Here is a 24,189-nt window from a genome sequence, read left to right on the forward strand (position 1 = left end):
AAAATTAGGTGTGGATGAGTGGCTAGTTACGATGGTACAGTCTATGTACAGCAATGCTAGAAGTCGTGTCAGGATTACGATTCACTTAGTGATGAATTTAGTGTAAATGTTGGTGTACATCAGGGTTCTGTACTTAGTCCTTTGTTGTTTATTCTAGTCTTAGAAGCACTGTCGATGGAGTTCAGAACAGGTTGTCCATGGGAGTTTTTGGTATGCAGATGATTTGGTGCTCATAGTCGATGGAAGAATTAGTTAAAAAGTTTGAGAAGTGGAAGAAAAGACTAGAAGAGAAAGGGCTAAAGGTAAACACAGCAAAGTCTAAAGTCATGATTAGTAGCATTGCAGCCAAGTGTGACCTTGTAGTTGGAAAGTGGCCTTGTGGAGTTTGCAGGAAAGGGGTTGGTAGTAACTCAATTTTTTGTCAGACTTGCAAGCATTGGGTACATAAAAAGTGCAGTAGTATTAGTGGAAGGTTAAGAGCTGACATACAGTTTGTATGCAAGCGTTGCAAAGGTGAGATTATAGAGAATGAAGTATTTCCAGCTTTAATGATGTACAACAGTGGCTCGTTAGAGATAGTTGGGAACTTCTGTTACTTAGGTGATATGTTGGGCAGTGAAGGGGGTGTTGGAAGAAGTGTTACTTGCAGGATAGGTTCTGCTTGGAAAAAGTTCAGAGAGTTACTTCCTTTGTTGACTAGCAGAGTCCTGTCAATTGAGGTAAAAGGTAGGTTGTATGAGGCCTGTGTAAGAAGTGTTATGTTGTACGGTAGTGAGACATGGGCAGTGAAGCAGGAAGATCTTGACCGTTTAGAAAGGAATGATATGAGAATGGTTAGGTGGATGTGTAACGCCAGTCTGAGAGACAGAAAGAGTTCAGATGAGCTAAGAAGCAGGCTAAGTCTCCGTAGAATTAAAGATGTTATCCAGATAAGAAGATTGAACTGGCTGGGGCACTTGGAAAGAATGGAGGAGGATAATTGGGTAAGAAAGTGTAGAGACTTGATAGTTCCTGGGGCAAAGCCCAGAGGCAGGCCGAGAAAGACTTGGCAGTAGGTTATAAGGACAGACTTGATACAGAGAAAGTTGAGTTTAGATCTAACACAGTGTAGATCAGATTGGAAGAGGGTCATTAATATACCCCGTCCAACCCATGCTAGCATGGAAAACGGACGTTAAGCCGAGATTGATGATGATGATGATGATGATGAGATGATGATGATGATGATGATGATGATGATGATGATGATGATGATGATGATGATGATGATGATGATGATGATGATGATGATGATGATGATGATGATGATGATGATGATGATGATGATGATGATGATGATGATGATGATGATGATGATGATGATGATGATGATGATGATGATGATGATGATGATGATGATGATGATGATGATGATGATGATGATGATGATGATGATGATGATGATGATGATGATGATGATGATGATGATGATGATGATGATGATGATGATGATGATGATGATGATGATGATGATGATGATGATGATGATGATGATGATGATGATGATGATGATGATGATGATGATGATGATGATGATGATGATGATGATGATGATGATGATGATGATGATGATGATGATGATGATGATGATGATGATGATGATGATGATGATGATGATGATGATGATGATGATGATGATGATGATGATGATGATGATGATGATGATGATGATGATGATGATGATGATGATGATGATGATGATGATGATGATGATGATGATGATGATGATGATGATGATGATGATGATGATGATGATGATGATGATGATGATGATGATGATGATGATGATGATGATGATGATGATGATGATGATGATGATGATGATGATGATGATGATGATGATGATGATGATGATGATGATGATGATGATGATGATGATGATGATGATGATGATGATGATGATGATGATGATGATGATGATGATGATGATGATGATGATGATGATGATGATGATGATGATGATGATGATGATGATGATGATGATGATGATGATGATGATGATGATGATGATGATGATGATGATGATGATGATGATGATGATGATGATGATGATGATGATGATGATGATGATGATGATGATGATGATGATGATGATGATGATGATGATGATGATGATGATGATGATGATGATGATGATGATGATGATGATGATGATGATGATGATGATGATGATGATGATGATGATGATGATGATGATGATGATGATGATGATGATGATGATGATGATGATGATGATGATGATGATGATGATGATGATGATGATATAAAAGGCATTTCAGGTGCGCATTATTGAAGTGACTAAAATGTTTTGGGTGAGTGATTGAAACCACAGCCCCATTGTTGCAGGAGTGTGCAGAGGTGCGGGGCACCATCGCATACCTCAAAAGACCAGGACTTTAATGTATATATATATATATATAATAAAACGAGTAGCAGTAATAAGGAGGATATATATAGTTGCATGTTAATTTTTAACTTTTTCAATTAAAAAGAAAAAAAAATATCATCCAATTTTTTGTTTAAGTGTTATTGGTGTCATCTATTTTCAGCATAAGTAAAAAAATAAAAACAATATAAAAAAATTATATATTAGTGATGGTATTAAGGAAATTAAAATTGTCCTGACAATTTTCTTAAAAGTCTCCTGGAGGATCCCCATTGACATTTCAGACAAGTAACTAGATCATATTTGTCACAAAAGATTTGACAGAAAACAAAAATTCAGTGCTTGATTGTAATTAGGCCACTTGCAGTTGATTCTTTGTTCATAGTAATTTTTTGCGATGAAACTAAAATGCGCAATGCGCTCATAACAAAAGTTTAAATTTTTATGTGAGTTAAAGCAAAAGTTATTTTGCTAAATTAGTTATAATACAAGTGAAAAACATGACAGATTATTGTTGTAACACCCTCCTTTGTTATGATTATTATATATATTTGAAAATATGCTAGCAGTATATAACACTGCAAGACTTTTAGTCAATACCATTGACTAATAACAAAAAAGTAGAATACACTTGTCATAACACCCTTCATCACCCCATCCATTCCGAAAACGGATTAAGGGACCCAGGTTTGGGAAACTTACCCAAATTGGCCCTAGGTGGTCCCTAGTTACACACGCAGTGAAAAATAATTGACGTCACCACCCAAGTTATTTGGCCTCAAAGTTTTAGGTGCACTATAATGGCTTCATTAATTTAATATAGGATATTGACATTAAAGTAGTGTTATTGACGTCGCGCTGTAACGTCAGAAAATTTAACATATTAGACATAAGTTTTTCGGCGACATCAAAGGAAAATGGCGATATCCACTTTGCCTGTTACAAACAGACACAGTCTCTGTATTATTATAAGAGTTTTAATTTTAATGCTGTGAAAGACTTAAAATATTGTCAACTAAAATATAGATAAATACTAAAATATTATTTTTGTTTGCAACAACAAAAATATTAACTGCATGCGTGATGCGAAAATGCATCGGCTATTATGCTTGTCATAACACTCTCTTCCGTTGTAGAAGCAGTAAATGGAGAATTAAAAATCGCACAAGTTTATTTCGAACAAAGGAACACTTTTAAATACATTTTTTCTGTATTCACAATTAATAGCAATACTTGTATCTGAATTGTATTTAACTTCTTTCACATTATTTTCATAAAATTTAGAACAAGTTTTAAAAAAATAATATCACAGTTTTTGAAAAAATGACCAGATATTTTTTAAGTTTGTTAAAAATTTTTGACCAACAATCTCAAAAATGGTTGGATATGTCCAATGTCCAACAATTTACTTGCACGCATACACTACACACTTAAATCGATCACATCTTCTTTATAAAAGTGATCAATGATAAAATGTAAGAGTTACAACTCTTACGTTTCATCATTGATCACTTTCCTTTTGCCTAAAAAGGCAAAAACGGAATGAAGAAAAAACTTCTTTAATTTTATGTTGGAAACAATTATTGTTAATTATTGTTTTGTTACTTTTAGGTATACAACTACACCATATAAAAAATAAAAAAATATATCTTTGGAATATTTATGTTCAGATTGGAATTAGAGGGTGCATTATCACGTTGTTATAGTAATTTTTAGCTCCTAACAAGTATATTTTTATATGTTAACATGCGGCTACGCGATGGGAAGCAATTAAGTGTTGAGCAAGTAGATGCAGACAGTGATAAAGTTGTCAACATAGACGTAAACAAGAAAATCCAAAACCAAGACAGTAAAGACAAATATGCTGACGTGGAAATGGAAAGTCTTGTTGCTAACTTAGATGGGGACTACAATAATGTGTTCTTGTTGCTCTTGTTGTATGTATTGCAAGGAATCCCCCTTGGTATGGCAGGTAGCATACCCATGATACTGCAAAATAAAAATATTTCATACAAACAACAAGCAGTCTTTAGCTTTGTTTACTGGCCGTTTAGTCTGAAGTTGTTATGGGCACCAGTAGTGGATGCTGTTTTTTACGAACGTTTTGGAAGAAGAAAAAGCTGGCTAGTTCCAGTTCAATATTTGATAGGGTTATTTATGATTATGCTTTCTATGGTGAGTTCTTTAAAAATGTTACCACTTATCTGTTCAGTCATTGTCATTGAATAATTTAGATATTATCATGTCATGAACAAGCAAGTTTATTCTAGACTACATTTAGACAGCTACAGCTGTCATCGACAGCAGGATCAGCATGAGTTATGTTGTTCACATGTAATCATTATTTACTAACGTTCCTTTAGACTTCACAATTGACATGTAATCATACTCTTTTGGAAAAAAGAACATAACATAAAGCGAACTTTTAGAAAAAGGATCGTTTTTAATCAATCTATTGCTTACATTTGGGTGGTTTGTAAGAAAGTTAATTACTTTAATTGCTTTAATCTGATTGGTTGATTTTGTTCCTCTAATTATCTCCTTAACTAATAAATAGCCAAAGATGATTACGATTATTGTCCATTGATGACAGTTGTAGCTGTCGAAACATAGTCTAAAACAAACACGCTTGTTCATGACATGATAATATCTTGATATTATCTTGATATCTTGATATATGTCTTGAGTTCTGTTTAAATATTTGTCAAAAATCGCTTTGACAAATTTTAAATGTTTAGATTATGGTATAAATTTTTTCATAGATTAAAAAAAATAGCATGCCTGTGTGAGTTAAAACATTCATATGAAGTTACATTTTAAGCGACTTAGGATGCCTTTATTCAGATCTTTGCATATCCCTAATAACATTTTGATGTTGGCAGGTCATTTTAAATATTTCTTGTGACAAATATTCTGTCATAGTATGTAATAAATGGTATCTAGAACTCTATAAATTTTTTCTACAAAAGGAAATATATACAATTGGGGGAAAGGCTATTAAGGTCTGCCTGAATTTGATCAGTAAATTGTTACCATCACTTTATGCTAACATGATCAGCATGGGTTAAGTTGTTTACATGAAACAATACTCCAGACCTTCTTTTATTTAGAAAGTTGATGCAATTTTAAATAGTGATGTTCCAGATGTACTTTTCTTGACTGTCATCTTCTTTGCTCTAAACTTTTTGGCTGCTACACAAGACATAGCAGTTGATGGATGGGCATTGACAATGTTGGAAAAACGCAATGTTGGATATGCTTCCACTTGTAACAGTGTTGGTCAAACTGCTGGATACTTTATTGGAAATGTTGTATTATTAGCTTTCAGCTCTGCAGATTTTTGCAATAAATATATTAGAACTGAGCCGCAAGATTTGGGCATGATAACATTACCAGGTCAACTTTTTTGTTCTGTGAAATTATTTTCGACTGAAAAACTTTATGTAATAACTTGATTTTTTTATGGTTATTGATATCATTGTCATTATCTAAGGTCTTGATTTAGATTTTTCAACTTTATTAAATGATATGCAGCAGGCTTTTAACTTTTGGCCAAGTATGAAAAGGCAAAAAATTAGGCACAAAATCAGGCTTTGATAGGCCTCAAGTTTCAAATTTAGTACTATCATCAACATAACCATGATTCTAGTTTTTAAAGTCTGAAAGTTTTGCATTTTAATACTTTGAACTTTTAAGCAAGAATAGTCAAAGTGTATATAAACCAAACTCTTTGTCTTATGTTTAGGTTTCTTGTTTTTTTGGGGAGTTGTTTTTCTTTCGACTACCACACTGGTGTGGATTTTCAAACATGAGAAAATAGACGCTGATGTTGAAGATCATGGTGTGATTGGAACTTATCTTATGTTGTTAAAAATTGTTAAGCTACCTGCAGTTCAAGAGCTAATTGTGGTTTTATTGACTGTCAAAGTATGTGTCATATTTGTCATATTTTTGTCCACACACACACAAATGTTGTATAATATGTAATTATCATCCTAGAAAGTAATGTGTTGATTTAAATTTTGGAAATCATGATGTTTAAATTTTTTTCCAAGACTTTCATGAAGTATTCCTAAAAAGTACTTCAAACCAAACTATTAGTATTTTGTTTCTGAATGGTTAGCTGTTTCTTGTTTTTTTTTTGTAAATGACCAGAAGCTTAATCATTGTGAAAATCAGAGGGATGTGAAACGATTTTCTTTAAAAACTATATATTCGTCTACACATTCCAGTAGACATCATCAGAGTGTATATTTTTTACAAATTAAAAGTTAAAATGTTACAGTAAGTAAGCGTTTCTATGGATACATATATATTATATAAAAACAGTAATAAAAAATAACGACCTAATTCAACAATTTCAATGCCACTGATTGTTCTTGAACATTCAAGGTTGGTTTAACGTGCTTAATATGTAATGCTTCTGCCAACTTTCTTTTGAATTTGTTGTTTCTATAGCCGTCAGACAGAATTTCGAATTCGTCTATGGTTACACTTTGGTGGGCAAACTTCTGTGCATGTTCAACAAAATGTGACTTTTTATTACGTCCATGGTGGTCCGTGATGCGTTCTACAAATCTTCTACCTACTTCTCCTATATACGTAGCTTCACAATTTTGATCAGGACATGTGGCTTTATATATCAAGTCATGTTTGTGTTTTTTCTTCGTTGGAACATACTTTGAATGCTCTAGACACTAAGGTTTGTAATGTACCTCTTTTCCATGTGGTTGGCGCAAACGACTGCCAATGAAGATATATATTGTTATTAGTACTTTTACGATATACTGTGGTTTGGATTCCAAATTCTTCCCTTATTACAAGTACATCCAAGAAAGCAATAGTACCATTCTGCTCTGTTTCATATGTGAATTTAATGTTGTTATGGAAATTGTTCAATTTCGACATAACAAAATCTATCGAACCTTCTTTTATGTACGCAATAGTGTTGTCAACATACCTTCTCTATGGGCTCATGTGATCTTTCAAGGATGGTAGAATTGTTCTTTCTAACTGAACCATGTATAAAAATTTCGTTAATACAGCTAAAATAAACATTTTTCGTGCAAAGTATGAGAAGTTCTTTCATTTGTTGTTTAGGTATATTCGTCTTAATCCTTGTTGGTGTAAATTGTTTAAGAATAATGTCAATTGTGAAGTCTAAAGGAACGTTAGTAAATAATGAAGTGACATCAAATGATATAAGCTTTGAGTTTCTTGGTATATACTGTTGTTTTATATGTGTGATGAACTCATTGGTGCTTTTAACAGTGTATTCAGATGTACTTAGTGGTGATAAAAGTTTTGCTAAGTATTTAGCAAGGTTGTATGAAGCTGTATTGATGTTAGAGATTATTGGGTGTATAGGTAAATCATTCACTGTTCCATTTGTTTGTTATTTATGTATTTTCGCAGTACCATAGAATCTCGCTAGTGCTGAACCTGTTGGGTATAATTGTTTGTACTCACTTTCTGATAGTTTGGATTTAATCTTCCTAAGGGCATTTTGTATCTTCCTTTATGTTGTTGCTGTAGGATCATTTGGAAGCTTTTTAAACTGATCAGTGTTTAACAATTCCATACATTTATCAGCATAATTTGTTGCATCTAAGATTACAACCTCTCTTCCCTTGTCTTGTTTCAATATGATAATATTTCTATTGTTTGATAAGTTATCAATTACTTTTTTATATTTATATGGAATGTCAATCTTACTTCTTAATTTTGTTTTCAACAAGGTTAATTCATTATCGGGTATATGTGTAAAACTACGAAGTAAACCTTGATAAAATTTTTCAAATTCTACTTCTGTGGAAACATCTCTTGACTTAATGGGAAAATGATGGTCAAACGAAAGAGCGGTAGATTCATCATCGGAAAGAACATAAGATGAGAAATTATGAACTATGTGTTTTAAGTAGTTTCGTTTACGGTTATCATTGTGTTTATTGTTTCTCTCTTTCAAATTTTTGAACAACTACAAAAGTTATTACGTAACACTTTGAAAAAGGTTGTACCTGCAAACAATACGTGCAAATTATCTACACAGGAATAAAACTAAGTTCGAAATTCAATGTTAAAGATAAGATTGAGAAAAAACACAAACATGACTTGATATATGAAGCCACATGTCCTGATCAAAGTTGTGAAGCTACGTTTATAGCAGAAGTAGGTAGAGGATTTGTAGAACGCATCACGGACCACCATGGACGTCATAAAAAGTCACATTTGGTTGAACATGCACAGAAGTTTGCCCACCAAAGTGTCACCATAAACGATTTCGAAATTCTGTCTGGTGGCTATAGAAACAACAAATTCAAAAGAAAGTTGGCAGAAGCATTACATATTAAGCACGTTAAACCAACCTTGAATGTTCAAGAACAATCAGTGTAATTGAAATTGTTGAATTAGGTCGTTATTTTTTATTACTGTTTTTATATAATATATATGTATCCATAGAAACGCTTACTTACTGTAACATTTTAACTTTTAATTTGTAAAAAATATACACTCTGATGATGTCTAGTGGAATGTGTAGACGAATATATAGTTTTTAAAGAAAATCACTTTACATCCCTCTGATTTTCACAATGATTAAGCTTCTGGTTATTTTACTTATAATTTTGTCTTGAAAAGACAAGAAAAATCTCCTACCAAGTCATGAAATGTTCTGGAATTTAAATTCAAACTATCTGTTAACCATGAGGTATGGCGTGATGCAGCTTCGTCATGCAATGTTCTTATTTAAAATAGTTTCACAGTATTACTGTTAAACTTTTGTTTTCACTACTTCTAGTTAATTGAGGATTTTTGTTTTTATGGTGTTACTTCTCGAGAAACAACATTAAATGCTCTACACTGCATAGTGCAACATGATGCCACCACATTTTTTTTACATGTTGCATCAAATCTTAGCTCCAGAATAATTCTATAGCTATAATAATACAAGTTTTTACCAAATTTTTCTCCTATAGATTGGATTTTCTGCTGCTGATGCAGTTACCGGTTTAAAACTGATTGAAGCAGGTGTCAAAAAAGAAACATTGGCATTGTTAGCTGTTCCTCTGGTTCCATTGCAAATTTTGCTACCCTTGGTTATAAGCAAATTTACTGCTGGTGCGTTTTGTACTTTCGGGTATATATTTGACTTTTCAGTACCAGTTTTAATTGAAAATTGGACTGATCTCTTTGGCCAAAGAATAGCGAAAATCAGGAATTATTTATATTTTTGAAATGATATGTTCTATTAAAATGAATGGTTAGCCTGTGAAAAAATCCTTAGAAATTCACTCTTTGAAACATCCATAAATATTTACCCATTGGAAATTCAACATGATCCAACTTCTATTATTGTAATACTAGTCGAAAAGGCCCATGGCAAAATCCAATATTACTTGAATTTTGCTTCTGGCTTTTGTTTTTCTTTTTAATTTCTAAAATTTTTCCAACTAGATCCAACAAGCTGTGTGGAAATATCACTTTTGTTTCAGTAATAAGATTAAAATAATTCATATTTCCATGAACCAAAGACCTCATTTTATCTCTATAAAAAGTTATGTATGCTATAACTTTGATTCGTGGTAAATTGTAGACTTAAAAAAGTGAAATAACGACCTTGAGATAAAAACTAATGCTAATAAAGACAGTGCTTTTCAGAAATATTGATATTTACCCTTTCATTTCAAGCCACTCGCAGGGCAGGTGCTCTTAGTTACGGTTTTGGAAAAACTATGTCTCAAAATCTAGTCAGTTTTTGGACACTCACTGGGTTTTTCTGAATGTAAACTGAATTTCCTACAAGATCATGCAGTCTTTTGCCCAGCCTACCTAAGTGTAGCGAAACTTGAAAAAAAATTTTTTTAAATGCACGACTTACTGTGACAGGGAGGGTAATGCCATTGAACTGGTACAGCTGTAGTATATTGCATTTACAGATGGCCAAGTAAAAAAACATAATAAAAACATATGACATTTTGGAAAGGAAATCTGCTCTGTATTTTTTTGGTAATAGTACCAATATATATGTTGTCTTAGCAACACTACGGTAACTAGGTGGTAATAAACATAAATTAAGTAAATATGTACATAATTAGTAGAACCTTTACCTGCAGCACTCTTAAAAATTGCTACCAGTTTTTTCATTGTAAGTTAAAAAGAAACACAGTGTCAGCACTAAGTCACATGCCCAACAAAAGTTATGTTCAGTCAAACAGGGTACCGACACTTAGGCATAATATTAAGACAATATTAAGAAATTTACAAAGAAACCTCACAACTTTGTGACAACCCTATGACATACCAATTTCATCTCTAGGTCCAAGACCACTTGATGTGTTTAAAAGAGCAGTTCCGTTTCGACTATTTATGGGTGGCATATTTGCTTTGGTTGTTTACTGGACTAATCATATTCGTCCTGAAGGAGGGCAAGAATTACCCTATTACTACTTTGCGGTGATTTTGTTTATCTATGGACTACATCAGGTATTTATAAATTTTAATGAATGTTGACAATACAAGATTAGCAGATAATAAAATGATATTTTAGCGATTTAAACAATGTTATTATATATTTTTTCTCCTTGTCAGGTTACCTTGTATAGTATGTTTGTGTCTATCATGGCGTTTTTTGCGAAAGTTAGTGACCCAAAAATTGGTGGCACATACATGACGTTGTTGAACACAATCTCCAACTTGGGTGGAAATTGGCCAGCTACGCTGGTACTTTGGCTTGTAGATCCATTATCAATGAAGGAGTGCACAGTTAATAAGTTAGCCTGTGCTGATCTAAAGCAAAAAGAGGTGGGCTTTGAAAGTTTTTGACTAGCTTTTTGATCGTGTTCTGCCTTGTCATGTATCTGCCACAAGTTTCACTTGGGTATTTAAAGAAAATTGTGAAAGAGTGTTTTTCATTCTTAAGATTTCTCTATACACGATGGGTGTTAGCCTGACAAGCTTTCACAACAAAGTGAGTGTTGCTGAGTATAGAATTGGTGGAACATACATGACAATGCTAAACACGTTTAATAATTTGGGTGGCAGATGGGTCCAATTTGTCGTACTTTACTTTGTCGAGGGGTTGACATGGACGCTTTGCCACTCTTCAAAAACAACCCAAACTTGTAATAATGCTTCACAGAAACAGGTAATTGTGTTTGCTTTGAAATGTGTAATTATTGTTGTTATATAATTAACTTTATATTATATTTTTTATGCAGGCTTGTACAGCCTCAGGTGGCACATGTGAGACTGCCATTGATGGATATTACATTGAGAGTGGTGTATGTATAGTTCTTGGATTTTTGTGGCTTTTATGGAGAAGACATTCACTGACGCGACTTCAAAATATGCGAGAAAAAGCCTGGAAAGTAACCTAAATTATTTAAAATGATAAATTATTTCATGTTGTTCTTTGTAATTTTAATATTACAGTCAGAAATATACATTCTCCATTACTTCTATGTCTTCTTTAGCACTCCTCATATTTTTATGACCTCTAATTGCAAAGACCTGCAAAATTCGTTTGGACAAACTTCCGAACTTTGAGTAGGACCTATGGAGATTGAATAAGCAAAATATGATTACCATGAAATAATTTTAGTACCTTACATTAAAAAACTTTTCTGCAGAATTATCTGCTTGTGTGTTGTCATTTTTGTTTAGACTAACAAATGCTTTGTTCGTTCTATTTACAACAGCTTTTATGTTGCATCCCTAAAGGAGCTTACATTTTACCATTAAAATTTTAGAAATAAGGGCAATAAAGCCTGGATTTGTTTGAAAAAACGATTGTTCAATTTTTTTTTTTTAGATTTAGAAAATTAATGTGTCTTATTCTACCAGGTGTTAACTTTTTTCGTCGAAATTTATCATCAATCAATGGACTAAAAGTTCTTTTTTTTGGAACTGACGACTTTGGCGTTTCAATATTAGATGCGTTAAACAAGTTAAGGTTTGTATCCACAAAGAGTTTTTTGTGTTATTTTACCCATGGCTATGAGCCATATATTGATGTGATTTCAGTAATAAATTGAGGAATAGCCTGTAAAAGAATCCACTTGATTATGGAGACCAACAGTTAGGGTAACATAATTTGATGACATCTTCAAAAAAATATTTTTATTCTGTTTCTTCTATTGTTTAGAGCTTAAAACACTGATCAAAATAATATATAGGACCACGTGCTTTCATCAAACTGTTTTTATGGCTACATAGCCTGCTGTATGCAAAAAAACATTTTAGAGCATTTCGAATTCTAAACAATAGATGCAGCAAGTAAACTAATTCGAAAATATTTTTTCGAATTGCTCATGTTATTAAAATGCAAATGAAGAACCTTTTTTATTGTTCTTTTGTCTTAATGCATTTACCACAGGCTTATCGTTCAAGATAAGAAGTGTCAATATGTTTGTTGAAATAAACTCAACTTGTCGCCGTTATAGATGTTTTTATTATTCTTTACAACGTGTAATCTGCTATATATGCTTTATAATTTTAGAAAAATGGAATCATTCCATTCTTCATAAGGCATCTTTCTTTTGCATTTTTGCTCCTAGAGAAAGGAGAAAGAATCACAGGCGCTTTATATTTTTGTAGAACTTCTTTTTTCCATTTGTCTTTCTAGGACAACATCAAGTAAAATTGTTCAATTGGATGTGGTTGCTAGCACAAGGGTACAACTTGTCAATGTAATGTTTTTTTTAATTTGAATTGATATTAGTTTTCTTTCCTTTTTTAGTAGTGTAGAAGCCTACTTTATGATCATTTATAACAGAAACTTTCGTTCCAAACGTTCTTAATTCTTGTGTACAAGAATTGTGCTATCTTACTTTCACAGAGACAAAATAAAGTAATACTTCCACCAGTACTACAGTATGCTGAAGATCATCAACTGCGTGATATATGTTGGAAAACAGCAAAAGTTGAGCGAAGGTATGAGTTCATGTCACACCATGCTTTTGGCTAATATGATAATTGGTTAAAATAACTTATACTGAGATATTGATTGAAAATAGTTTCTTATTTAAGTAATGGTTTATTATTAAGCTATATTGTGACTACATTAAACAAAAAACTAAACAGGGCCTGTACTTTTTTTTTTAAAATAGAAAGTTTTCATTTGATACTAGCTAAATTTTGTAAGGTCGACCTATAATTTATGTAGTTATTTATCTTTTATAGCTCTCCGTAGTTGCCTTAGTAGTTATTTTAGGAATATGGCTCTGAATCATTGTTTGAGTTTTAAATTATGAAAGGTGTAACTAGCCACAAGTGAAACATTAGGTACTGAAATTTCAAGGACATTTCTAGGACATTTTTTAGTGAAAAAAATTAATTTTTTACATTTTAAGACAACTTACAAGCAAATGGACTGCATGCAATGTATCGAATGAACTGATCTTTTTTTAATTTTTATTTTAACATGTCGTAAACTATAATATTTTTTATGTTTATGTAAACTTTAAAGGAAGACCGTTGCAATAAATAAAAAAGACTGATTTTAGTAGATTTTTATGATATGTGTTGAAAGCTGTGGATTTTAAAATCGCGAGTAAACATTGGGTGGGAGGGAAGAGTATGCAAAATACCAGTAGTAATGTTTCTCGCATTTTAGGTGTTCTGATTCACAATTTGCTTCTACACATTTCGATTTAAACTTGAGTACCATATGCAATATGAAAAACTGTTGGTTTTGAATATTCCGTATAGACTTTTGATGAATACATAAAACAGAAAAAACTGATGTAGTATATAGATGATTTAGATTTTGTGTAACTAACACAGTGTTGATCAGGTTGGAAGAAAGTCCCTAATGTGCAATATACAGAAATAAATAATTTCACACTTTTTGAGGCTGACATATTAGAATATGTTTGGGAATATTTTCAGCAATATAATTTCATTTTATCAGATATTTGTCTTTCAATGTCACCTACTGCAGTTGTTGAACAATTTTTATTTGTTTGACAATGTTGAGGGTTTTTTTCTGTAAAAATACCTAATTTTTTGAAGGTTTTGTTTCAGTAGTTTTAAATATGAAATCATGCAAAATATTTTGACTGTCTGAATTTAAATTGCTGTTTTGTTTGTGTTTTTGTTTCTTCAGATAATATTTTGGTCTCCCTCACAGCGCGGTGACAAATTTAAAACATGGTTAAATAATTAGGAAAAGGCCGATATTTATGAAACAGCAAGAAAAAAATTACTCTGTTCCAAATATGCATGAGTATTACACTACAATAATATTACTGGTATGAACTTCTTTAAGAGAACTGTTGTAAAAATGAAAATTTTAGTTTAAAAAATAAAGGTAATTTGGCGTCTGAAGGTCTAGCCTCGAATTATTAAGAGGATATTCATAAATTGTACAAGTTTAGCCTTGAATAAAACCGAATAAAAAATGAAAAACTTTCTCTAGAATTGCACAAATTAATAAAAAGTGCCCTTGATTAAACTTTCTCATAGTTCAATGTGTTCCTAATCATGAATTTCATTACCATTCAAATTTACCATTTGTTAAGTTAGACATGTTTTAATAAACGACAAACCAACTTGAATTTGCTCGAGAACCAAGTAGAAATATTGATGTTGAACAAAAAATTAGTATTCCCTGTTATAAGTTTCTGACAAGTTTAAGATAAATTTTAACAAGTTAGAATTTAGCTGGAAAACTTTTAGCCTTACTAAGTATTTCTAAGTTATATAAAAACATGAATCAGTTCTAAAAGCAAATTTTTGGAAACCGTTTTTTTTTTTAGTTTTGATGATTTCTATGATCTAGCAGTGGTTGCATCATTTGGTGATTTTATCCCATCGTCCTTCATCTCCATGTTTTCAAGGTTTGTGTATCACCACTGTAATGCATCAATAAGTTGCCTAAACTGAGCTGTGGCGCTTAATCGATGCATTGCAGAGTTACTAGTTTCAATAAGAATGTCACAAGTACATTAAAAATAAGATGTCGTGAATGGTATCAGTGTTGTCGGTCCACTCTTGAATGTAACATTGTGTAAACATTCTGTGAACATTGTGTAAACATTGTGTAAACATTGTGTTAACATTGTGTAAACATTGTGTTAACATTGTGTAAACATTGTGTTAACATTGTGTTAACATTGTGTTAACATTGTGTTAACATTGTGTAAACATTGTGTAAACATTGTGTAAACATTGTGTTAACATTGTGTTAACATTGTGTTAACATTGTGTTAACATTGTGTTAACATGGTGATAACATGGTGTTAACATGGTGTTAACATGGTGTAAACATTGTGTAAACATTCTTATAAAATATACTTATTTTTGTTACTTAACGTGTTAGTGGAGTGTTTTTGATAGGTATAAGGTCTTCCTTTTTTGATGCAAAGTGAAACGAAAATAAGTCAATAGTTAGAAAAACAATGAAGCATTCAGCAAAATATTTTATTTTTGCTTTAAAAGTGAAAACTTAATTGAACGTTTTTTTCCACACAGAGGAGCTATAAATATCCATCCTTCTTTGCTACCACGATGGAGAGGTCCAGCCCCACTTGTACACACCTTGTTAGCAGCAGATGAACAGACTGGCGTTTCAGTGATTGAACTTTCAAAGAAAAAGTAAAATAACCTATATTATAATACTCTCCGACTTTCTAATGTGAGCTAAAGATGGCAGCTGTGTGTAGCGATGGGCTTGCGATTATTTATTTATTATTTTTTTGTACCTGTGAATATATTCTGCTGTGAAACATTGGAAGTTTTATGGAAGGTGTTTTATCCTTTTAGGCTTTAATAGTGAGTTTCTACAAAATTTGGAGATCAAAAAGTACAAAAATGTTTATCGTGACTTTCTCGTTTGTTTCATTTTTCTTCATCTGAGTTTAAAAATATTTTTTTCAGGAAAATTCCCTTCGCCATTGATAAAATGAAAAAAACTTCTTAATGGCACTCCCTAGGCACTCCCTAAAGCCTCCTCAATTTACTTACAGAAATTTTCGATTAGAACCTGACGCTTCGTGTTTAAAAATTGCTAACATACCTGCGTTATTTCTGATCTAGGTTCGATGTTGGAAGAATTCTACATCAAGAAAAAATTCAGGTATCGTCCCCATAAAATGTAATAACATTAGTAAAAGTAAAAGAGCTTATGTAACATTTTGAGGTGCAAGGCGTAGAAGCTGATATATTAATTTGATAAATAGGTGAGTAAGAAAAGAAAAGTTGAAAGAATAATAGGAAAGAAATTTATGTAACAAATATCACTATGGTATTACCAGCTCAAAGTTTAGGATACTAGTCCATGAGATAAACGTCGACTTCAAAAATCGACCTCAACTTGGTCATCATTGGTATTATGTATCAAAATATAGGAAATTTATTGAGAAATACGAAAATGAATGTTAGTCACCATTATATACATGCATTGTGATATTTTGCAGACCAAAATATATAAAAACCGAATTCATGTACCACATATGAAAATTTTTAAGTCAGTATTAAAGAAATGCGTGTACAACTGGATATAGAAAAATGGTATAATATGTCAAATTAATTCTTGTATTACACAGCTATAGTCCGTAAAATGCTACAAACGACCTATATTGACATTTATGTCAGTATTTTTGTGTGGATTTTTTTTAAATAATTATCATCAAGGGGATAGCTATAAAGTTGTTTTTTTAATATCATGATTGTTCGCCATTAAGATGTTAAAAAGGGATGCTTGCTCCGACAATGTGTGTCTAAGCAAAATGTTGACTTTTTGCAATATTTCAACATGGATTTCTTTACATATAGCGTTGATTAATTTAAGGAAAGTATTTTTTAATTACATTATACGTACAAAATTTGGCGAACATTTAATTTTCCGATGAACCAAATTGATTTTTTTGACGAGCATTTAATTTGGCGTTGCCCAAAACATCTTAAATTGGGGGTGCATTTAATTTGGCTAATTTGACTTGAATTTGACGTGCATTTAATTCGGCGATGGAAAGATTTTCTTTTATTTTTTATGTTGATTACAAATTTTATCTTAAAAGCTTTAGAGGATAGAAAAGATAAAGCAAAATATTTAAACAAGAACATGCTTTATTTTAAAACAAAAAAATAGTCATGTAAAATTTAGCTTAGTTTTCTTTGTCGTCTTCGTCGTCAATGATTATATTGAATGCGTTTCTGTGGAATTTCTTTGTCTGTAAAATATTTCTTCATGCATTAAATTTGGCGAAAGATAAAAAAAAATTTAGCGAACACTTAATTTGGCGATAGATGAAAAAAATTAATTGTTTTTTTTTTTGGCGAGCTTTTAATTTAACGTGGATGAAAAAAAAAATTTGGCGAGCACTTAATTTGACGATTTCAAATGAATATCGCCAAATATTATGCTTGGCAAAATTAGTATTAATAAGGTACTTTGTAGGAGAAAGGCATTTTTTGCACATAAGATACCTGATCTACGAAAATGTTGCCTGCTAATGGGAAAAGATTCTCCAAAAATGTATTCTATTAAACGTTTTTTAAAAAAAAAATTAAAAAAAAGATTTCTCAACGGCACATTAAATTTTCTTGTTGCCTAAAAGAATTTTTTTCTATTTTAATATGTTTTACAATTTATTCGGTTAAAAATAAGAATTTTTAGGAATTCTTCCAGTCACAATTTCATAACTTTCAACAAATATCAGTCTTTTCTGTATTGTATAACTTGACAACTTGAAAACATGTAATCAACGCAAATACCAGAAAAAACCAGCAGCGCCCTGTACATCAGAATTTTAAATTTATTGTTGTAATTACATGGAACAGACGGGAATTTTTTTTGAAAAAAATTATTTTTGTATTTAACGAATCAAAAATTAGGGGTGATGAATCTGCGTCATATAATTACAGGCTAATTAAATTAATTAAATGACGTCACTATATTACAGGTACCTAATCAATGCACATATGAACAGCTGTTTACTTGCTTATCCAAACTGTCAGCTGACTTAGTAAGTTGGTTTCTCTAGCATGTAAAAAAAGTTGATGAAAGCACGGTTGATTAGCACCCATGTTTTCTTCTATGAAGTTAAGTTTAAGGAAGGGGACTAAATTTAGTTGGATGTGAAATGACGATTGACAGAAATTTAGTTGGATGTGAAATGACGATTGACAGAAATTTAGTTGGATGTGAAATGACGATTGACAGAAATTTAGTTGGATGTGAAATGACGATTGACAGAAATTTAGTTGGATGTGAAATGACGATTGACAGAAATTTAGTTGGATGTGAAATGACGATTGACAGAAATTTAGTTGGATGTGAAATGACGATTGACAGAAATTTAGTTGGATGTGAAATGACGATTGACAGAAATTTAGTTGGATGTGAAATGACGATTGACAGAAATTTAGTTGGATGTGAAATGACGATTGACAGAAATTTAGTTGGATGTGAAATGACGATTGACAGAAATTTAGTTGGATGTGAAATGACGATTGACAGAAATTTAGTTGGATGTGAAATGACGATTGACAGAAATTTAGTTGGATGTGAAATGACGATTGACAGAAATTGTTTTTGTGCGTGTGTGGGGAAAAAGAATGGCGCTCCACAGGTCTAAAAGGAACTTTTATTTGTAAAGCGTAAAATCAAATGTGGCATATAGACAATTTTAAATTTAACATGGCTGAAATTCATCCAACACAAAGCCTACACAGCCTAGACTGTCAATTAATTTTTTGCTTTCTAGAATATTTTAATAGTTGACAATACTTAGAATCATGTTATGATTTGGACCTTCTTAGTTTGCCTCCCTACAAATGTTTTTTCATTTGATATGCTTTTACGTTTTATGGCTTATGCAGCTAAAATAACCTAAACCTTTTTTTTACATAGATACCTTATGTTGTGGATAATCTTGATGATTTATTAAAGAATGCAACGGAACAGAACGAAGCCTTCGCTACGCACGGTATACTTCTTGAGTGAACAAAATAAAGTGAGCAGCCAGTCCACTTGGTCAGGGAAATCAAAATATTAGAAAATACGTTTAAAATTTGATCTGTAGGTTCCCTAAAAATCAGTGATTTTTCAATGTAGCTAAATATTGGACACCCTAATTTGGTGCAAAAATTTTACGGACTACGATTTTGCAAAATATGCAATGTATGTAAAATTTTAATGAGAGAATTTTAATGTGCGCATTACATGTTTCATACTTCTAGCTCCGAAAGTTGACAAAAAATCTGGTCGTATAAATTTCAAATGTCATAAATGTGCAGATACTGATAGGATGCAAAGAGCTTTGCCGAAAAAGGTAATTATATCAGCAGTGCTACTTACTCAATACACGTTTTTTTATAAGCATAATGTATATAAGGTGAAATGTCTTATAACATAAGCCTTGTAGCTCAGAATTTATTACAGAAGAACTATCAAACCATGCTCAAACACAATTATCACTAAAAAAATGCACATAGAAATTCGCATTTGAATTTTAATGAAAACATTCGATTTTTACAAAAATGTTCGAATCTATTTATTGAGAACAATGCGGCGCAGATTTCACAATACAAAGTCAAAAAAGACAAATTCTTCGACTTTCTTTGATACACCCTGAAAAATATATAAGCATGCCAATGAGCCTAATTTAAGGCTCGACTTGCAATATTCCTAGCGTATCGAAGCGAAGACAGAATTACCCCTATGCTTAAAAAAAAGAGCGTCACAGTACCCAAACAAAATGTACTTTAATCTTCATTGTTTCTACAGCTTGGTCTGAGCTCATATTGGAACGGTATGCAAATTAAAATCGGTAATATCATCAGGATGGATGCTCAAACTGACAACGGTAGGATATGAGAGTTCTCAAATTACGTTGGGTTGTCATGTCAGACACTACACAGTAAGTGCAGAGATGATGAAAAAATTTTCTTCATAAGTTTCTTGAACTTTAAAAAGTTGTTAGAAGGACATAAAAATTTATTCTTAGAAGGCTAGTATTTCCAGGTTTACGTATTGTTTCACGTTTTTTGTTATAAAAAACTTGGTGAAGTGTCTAGTTGGTTTCTTAATGTTCTATATTTAAAATATTTCTAATCCTGAAAGCTTCTTATTCGGTTTTACCTAATTTCAGATTGTGTTTAGATTCAGTTGTAACCGGTACTTGCAGATATGACAAAAAGTCAAATTCACTTGCTCTCAAGATGAAGGTGAGGGCTCCAAAATGTTTCCTATTTGAAAGGGCGACTATTATCATATTGAGGAATAAATTCTCGATTTGACTACTATTTCTACCGTTCCTAAAGGAGAACTAACGATTGATAACAAGTTGTGCTTAAAATGTTCATTACATAAATAAAAAAAATTATGTCATGTTGTTTTTCTGATATGCAAGAATGTTTTTATTACAAAAAAAACATACATGTAATTTTTGCATGTGTTGAAAACTGTTTGTAGACACTATTTGTTTTTTTTTTAGGATGGCTGGATATACTTTGAGTCAGTTAAAGTTCAAAACAGGAAAAAAATTTCAGCCAGAAGTTTTTATAATGGTTATATCGTGAACAAAAACACTCGTGATGAAAACGAAATCAAATTTGAAAATTTTCAAACTGACTAAAAGGGGGGAAAATGCAGTAATTTATATGAATTGGCTTTTTCGTATTACTTTTGGCGCGTGTGCTTATTTTTATTTATTTACGCAAAAAAGTTCGTTTGTGCGCAAAATTTGTTACAAAACTTACTTTTTGGGTGAGAATTATTACGTAGGAAAAGAAAAAAATCTTTTTGTGAAAGGACGCTATAAAACGTATATCTACAATATCTTGTGTCTAAATCCCTGAATTCTTTGCTATTCTTTTTATTATTTCAGGGAATTTAAATTTGCGAGAAAATAAATACATTCAATGATTTGTACAAATAAAGTAAACAAATTATTTATGTGTCAAGAAAGAAGAAAAAGTACAGTTTTATACATTTATCAGTTTTTCTATTCTGAGCGTATATAACTAACAACATAAATTTTCTTTTACCCAGCATATCATATATACATATAAAAACAGCTTTAAAGTTTCCCAACATAAATATACATATAGCATCTAATAAAAAATAAATATTTACATTTGTAAAAAATATGTTCAATTTTTAAATATGTGATAAAATTCACATATGTGTGACAAGCTCATTTAAAATTGCTGGATAATTTTGGTCCACTTGAATAGCAGGAAATTCTATCGTTCTTTCTCCCTTCCCGATCCTAACAATAGCGAAATTCTGCGATGCTGACTTTTCTTTTCCAGGTTTTTGATGTAAGGATAATTCTGGAAATAGTTTGTCAGCCAAAGCGTCGACTATACATGGATCATCGTTTTTATCTCTAGCTGGCGGTGGTGGTATTCGCTCCAAGTGGTTCTTTTTCGGTCTAAACGCAAATAAATTTTTCTTATTTTGACGTTTTTTAGTAAGATTTCAACGAAAACAGTAAAATAAACGATAAATTCGTCATTCTAGTCAAACTTTCTCCACACCTGTATGTATTCAAGTACTAAGGTGCTTATAAACAGGTTTCTTACAAACATACAAAAACAAATCAACAAACATGTGTTGATTAAGTGCGACGTACCTCCCTCTACGAACAATTAATCTTTCATCAACTTTATTTTCAAGACTATCAAATAAACTAAACAAAAGTTCGGTGTTTGGTGCAGATTTCATCTCCCATTTCTTCTTATGGCGTGGGGAATGTCCAGGAGATTGTTTTCTTTCATCAGGCGGCGTTACAGGGCGGATATTTAACACCTCTTGATTGCTATTGCTTTCCTCTGATGAGAAAAGCGGTGGAAGTACTGAGTAGTGATTTCCAGCCAATGAACTTGTGTGAACAGATTTTGGTTCTTTCCAAAAGGATTCGGGTAATGCTCTTAATTTCATAGGAAGTGGACCTAAAATGTGTTTAGAAATTACGATTAATTTACGTTTTTTATAAGCAACTGTATATGTCCGTTTTAGCTTTAAATTTTCTAAGCGTGTATTCAAATTTCACAAAATTTCTGACCACTTGTTCTATGTTATTACTTCTTAGAACAAACTTTTCATTTTTTTTAAGAAACTACTTTGCAGGCTTGCTCGTCAGATTACATTTTTTTATGCGCAACTAAGAAATTTAGTCAGATTTCACGTTGTTTATTTTGAAACAATATCTGACATTTGGTTACTTAATTCTATTCAAATAATTTTCCTAATTTATGTAGGAAGAAAAAGAAAAAAAGAGGTCTTATTTTTATTAAAGGAAGTTAAAAATAAAGTGTGCTGCAAAGAAGTTATCGTAGTTTTTTTTTCTTGGAGTTTTATTTTTCTTTAAAAGCCTGACTCTTTCTATTTTGTGTTACTTGTGCATATACGTACGCAAAAATGGGCAAAAGTGCGTAGCTACGAATATACACTACGTAAAAAAGAGGAATCTGTAGCGAAAATTTTATAGGTTTGAAAAGCTTCTGACTTACCTCTTGTGCTTCTGATTTTTTCTCCTCCCAGAAGTGGATCGCTTAATTTCTTTAAAAGTTTATCATTTTTTTTTAAGTTTTTCCCTTTCGAACCTAACGGTTTTAATTTTTCTGGTAAGGGAAGAAGTGGTTCTAAGTTCTGTGGTTTTCTATGTAATACAGGTTGTGTGATTGGTTGAGAGTTTAATATCCTCTTTCTTCTCCATTGTCTTGCTTGCTCTCTGCTAAAAGTTGTTACTTTCCCGCTATTTTCTTCAGAAACTTTTCCAGATTTGCTTTCATTCTTTTGTGGTACATGCTGCGAACTATCTGACAGATTTTCAATCGGTACAAACTTTTCTATATTGCTGTCGATGCAGTTATTGTCTAATTTTTCGGAAAGTTCTCCAAAGTTTTCATTGCTTAGATCAAGTTCTAACTCGTAATCAAAATCAAGCGTCTCTTCATCTGGCAACACATCTGAAGCGTCCGCCACCAGACCTGAGTCTGTATCCTCGATATCACTGCACTCAAGTAGTTCTTCACAATTATCTGTATATATGTATGTTTTTACCATTATAAAAAACTTTTGCTTTTACCTTGTTTGAAAGGAAACCCAAGCAGTGTTTATTTTTTACTCGTAAAATTTTCAGCCATCTTTCGTTTACCATGTTGTTTTCCTCGCTGTATCTATAGACGTTTATTTTTTGTCTTGTTATCATTGGTTTAAAATGATGTAATAATATTCAGAAGTTCCTATTGGCTGTATAAACAAACATTACTCATAAAATTATAATTAGAGAATGTAAAAATAGTTTACTTAAGGGTCTGTTTACACAATTAATTTTAAAGAATGAAGAATATATTTTGTGGATTTTGCTTTCCTAGAAGAATAGAGCATAAGATTTGTTTTCATTTTTTTGCGTAGCTAGTAAGTATCGAGTTACATTGTCTGGTTTTAATATATCTACATTCATAGTCGAAATAAATATTTTTAATGTAGAATAGGCTTTACGTTAATTATTTATACACTCCTCATTTAACGAGTAATCTTCCCCGTAGATGCTTTTTAGCAAAAAATACGGCAAGCAACAACAAATGTGTCAACGGTGGTTGAAAACAAGTATTCTTTAGATATTTGTTTTACAAATGCCGTAATCATAGTTCTAGTCTGGGGAATGCACATATTCTTATATTGCTAACAAAAATAACTCTCAAAGTGTGGACTCTTGAGGGAGTGGTATGAATAAGTAAAAAGAAAAAATGTTTAACAATTTAAATATTTTTTCTTTTAACAGAAGTCGAATAAAAAATAATACAAAGTC

At 31.8% G+C, this 24,189-nt stretch overlaps 3 protein-coding genes across 5 annotated transcripts; 2 read left to right on the top strand and 1 right to left on the bottom strand.

Moving 5' to 3' along the window:
• Positions 1-4,013: 4,013 nt before the first annotated feature.
• Positions 4,014-11,877, top strand: LOC130641958 (acetyl-coenzyme A transporter 1-like). Of its 2 annotated transcripts, none has more exons than XM_057449004.1 (7): positions 4,014-4,600; positions 5,536-5,821; positions 6,171-6,352; positions 9,400-9,541; positions 10,740-10,906; positions 11,343-11,567; positions 11,641-11,877. In XM_057449004.1, the coding sequence occupies exons 1-7, from the start codon at positions 4,172-4,174 to the stop codon at positions 11,797-11,799; spliced, it is 1,590 nt and encodes a 529-aa protein (XP_057304987.1). In that variant the 5' UTR covers positions 4,014-4,171; the 3' UTR covers positions 11,800-11,877. The 2 variants fall into 2 exon arrangements, with proteins under 2 accessions (XP_057304987.1, XP_057304988.1); XM_057449005.1 differs by lacking the exon at positions 11,343-11,567 and adding an exon at positions 11,012-11,224 and having other exon boundaries at positions 4,016-4,600.
• Positions 11,878-12,023: 146 nt separating this feature from the next.
• LOC130641963 (methionyl-tRNA formyltransferase, mitochondrial-like) lies at positions 12,024-23,364 on the top strand. 2 transcript variants are annotated; one of them, XR_008982524.1, is made up of 12 exons: positions 12,024-12,374; positions 13,047-13,110; positions 13,260-13,354; positions 15,181-15,261; positions 15,896-16,018; positions 16,460-16,499; positions 18,328-18,390; positions 19,278-19,353; positions 19,607-19,698; positions 20,154-20,232; positions 20,518-20,593; positions 20,863-20,905. XR_008982524.1 is itself a non-coding variant. In XM_057449011.1 (12 exons), the coding sequence occupies exons 1-12, from the start codon at positions 12,247-12,249 to the stop codon at positions 21,001-21,003; spliced, it is 1,047 nt and encodes a 348-aa protein (XP_057304994.1). In that variant the 5' UTR covers positions 12,024-12,246; the 3' UTR covers positions 21,004-23,364. The 2 variants fall into 2 exon arrangements, 1 of the variants encoding a protein (XP_057304994.1); XM_057449011.1 differs by having other exon boundaries at positions 20,529-20,593; positions 20,863-23,364.
• Positions 21,351-23,441, bottom strand: LOC130641961 (uncharacterized). Its single transcript, XM_057449008.1, has 3 exons — positions 22,886-23,441; positions 22,006-22,324; positions 21,351-21,804 (listed from the first exon to the last, which is right to left on the bottom strand). The coding sequence occupies exons 1-3, from the start codon at positions 23,439-23,441 to the stop codon at positions 21,546-21,548; spliced, it is 1,134 nt and encodes a 377-aa protein (XP_057304991.1). The 3' UTR covers positions 21,351-21,545.
• Positions 23,442-24,189: the final 748 nt, after the last annotated feature.

This window comes from Hydractinia symbiolongicarpus, chromosome 4 (assembly GCF_029227915.1).
Source record: "Hydractinia symbiolongicarpus strain clone_291-10 chromosome 4, HSymV2.1, whole genome shotgun sequence".
NCBI lineage: Eukaryota > Metazoa > Cnidaria > Hydrozoa > Anthoathecata > Hydractiniidae > Hydractinia > Hydractinia symbiolongicarpus.

Excerpts from the sequence above, each read along its gene's own strand:
- LOC130641958 (XM_057449004.1), top strand. The coding sequence starts at position 4,172 with ATGCGGCTACGCGATGGGAAGCAATTAAGTGTTGAGCAAGTAGATGCA. Across the intron at positions 9,542-10,739 it reads TATAAGCAAATTTACTGCTG|GTCCAAGACCACTTGATGTG; the intron begins GTGCGTTTTGTA and ends TTTCATCTCTAG. Across the intron at positions 10,907-11,342 it reads TTATCTATGGACTACATCAG|ATTTCTCTATACACGATGGG; the intron begins GTATTTATAAAT and ends TTCATTCTTAAG.
- LOC130641963 (XM_057449011.1), top strand. The coding sequence starts at position 12,247 with ATGTGTCTTATTCTACCAGGTGTTAACTTTTTTCGTCGAAATTTATCA. Across the intron at positions 15,262-15,895 it reads TTCATCTCCATGTTTTCAAG|AGGAGCTATAAATATCCATC; the intron begins GTTTGTGTATCA and ends TTTTCCACACAG. Across the intron at positions 16,019-16,459 it reads ATTGAACTTTCAAAGAAAAA|GTTCGATGTTGGAAGAATTC; the intron begins GTAAAATAACCT and ends TTTCTGATCTAG.
- LOC130641961 (XM_057449008.1), bottom strand. The coding sequence starts at position 23,441 with ATGGTAAAAACATACATATATACAGATAATTGTGAAGAACTACTTGAG. Across the intron at positions 22,325-22,885 it reads AAAAATCAGAAGCACAAGAG|GTCCACTTCCTATGAAATTA; the intron begins GTAAGTCAGAAG and ends AACACATTTTAG. Across the intron at positions 21,805-22,005 it reads TTAATTGTTCGTAGAGGGAG|ACCGAAAAAGAACCACTTGG; the intron begins GTACGTCGCACT and ends ATTTGCGTTTAG.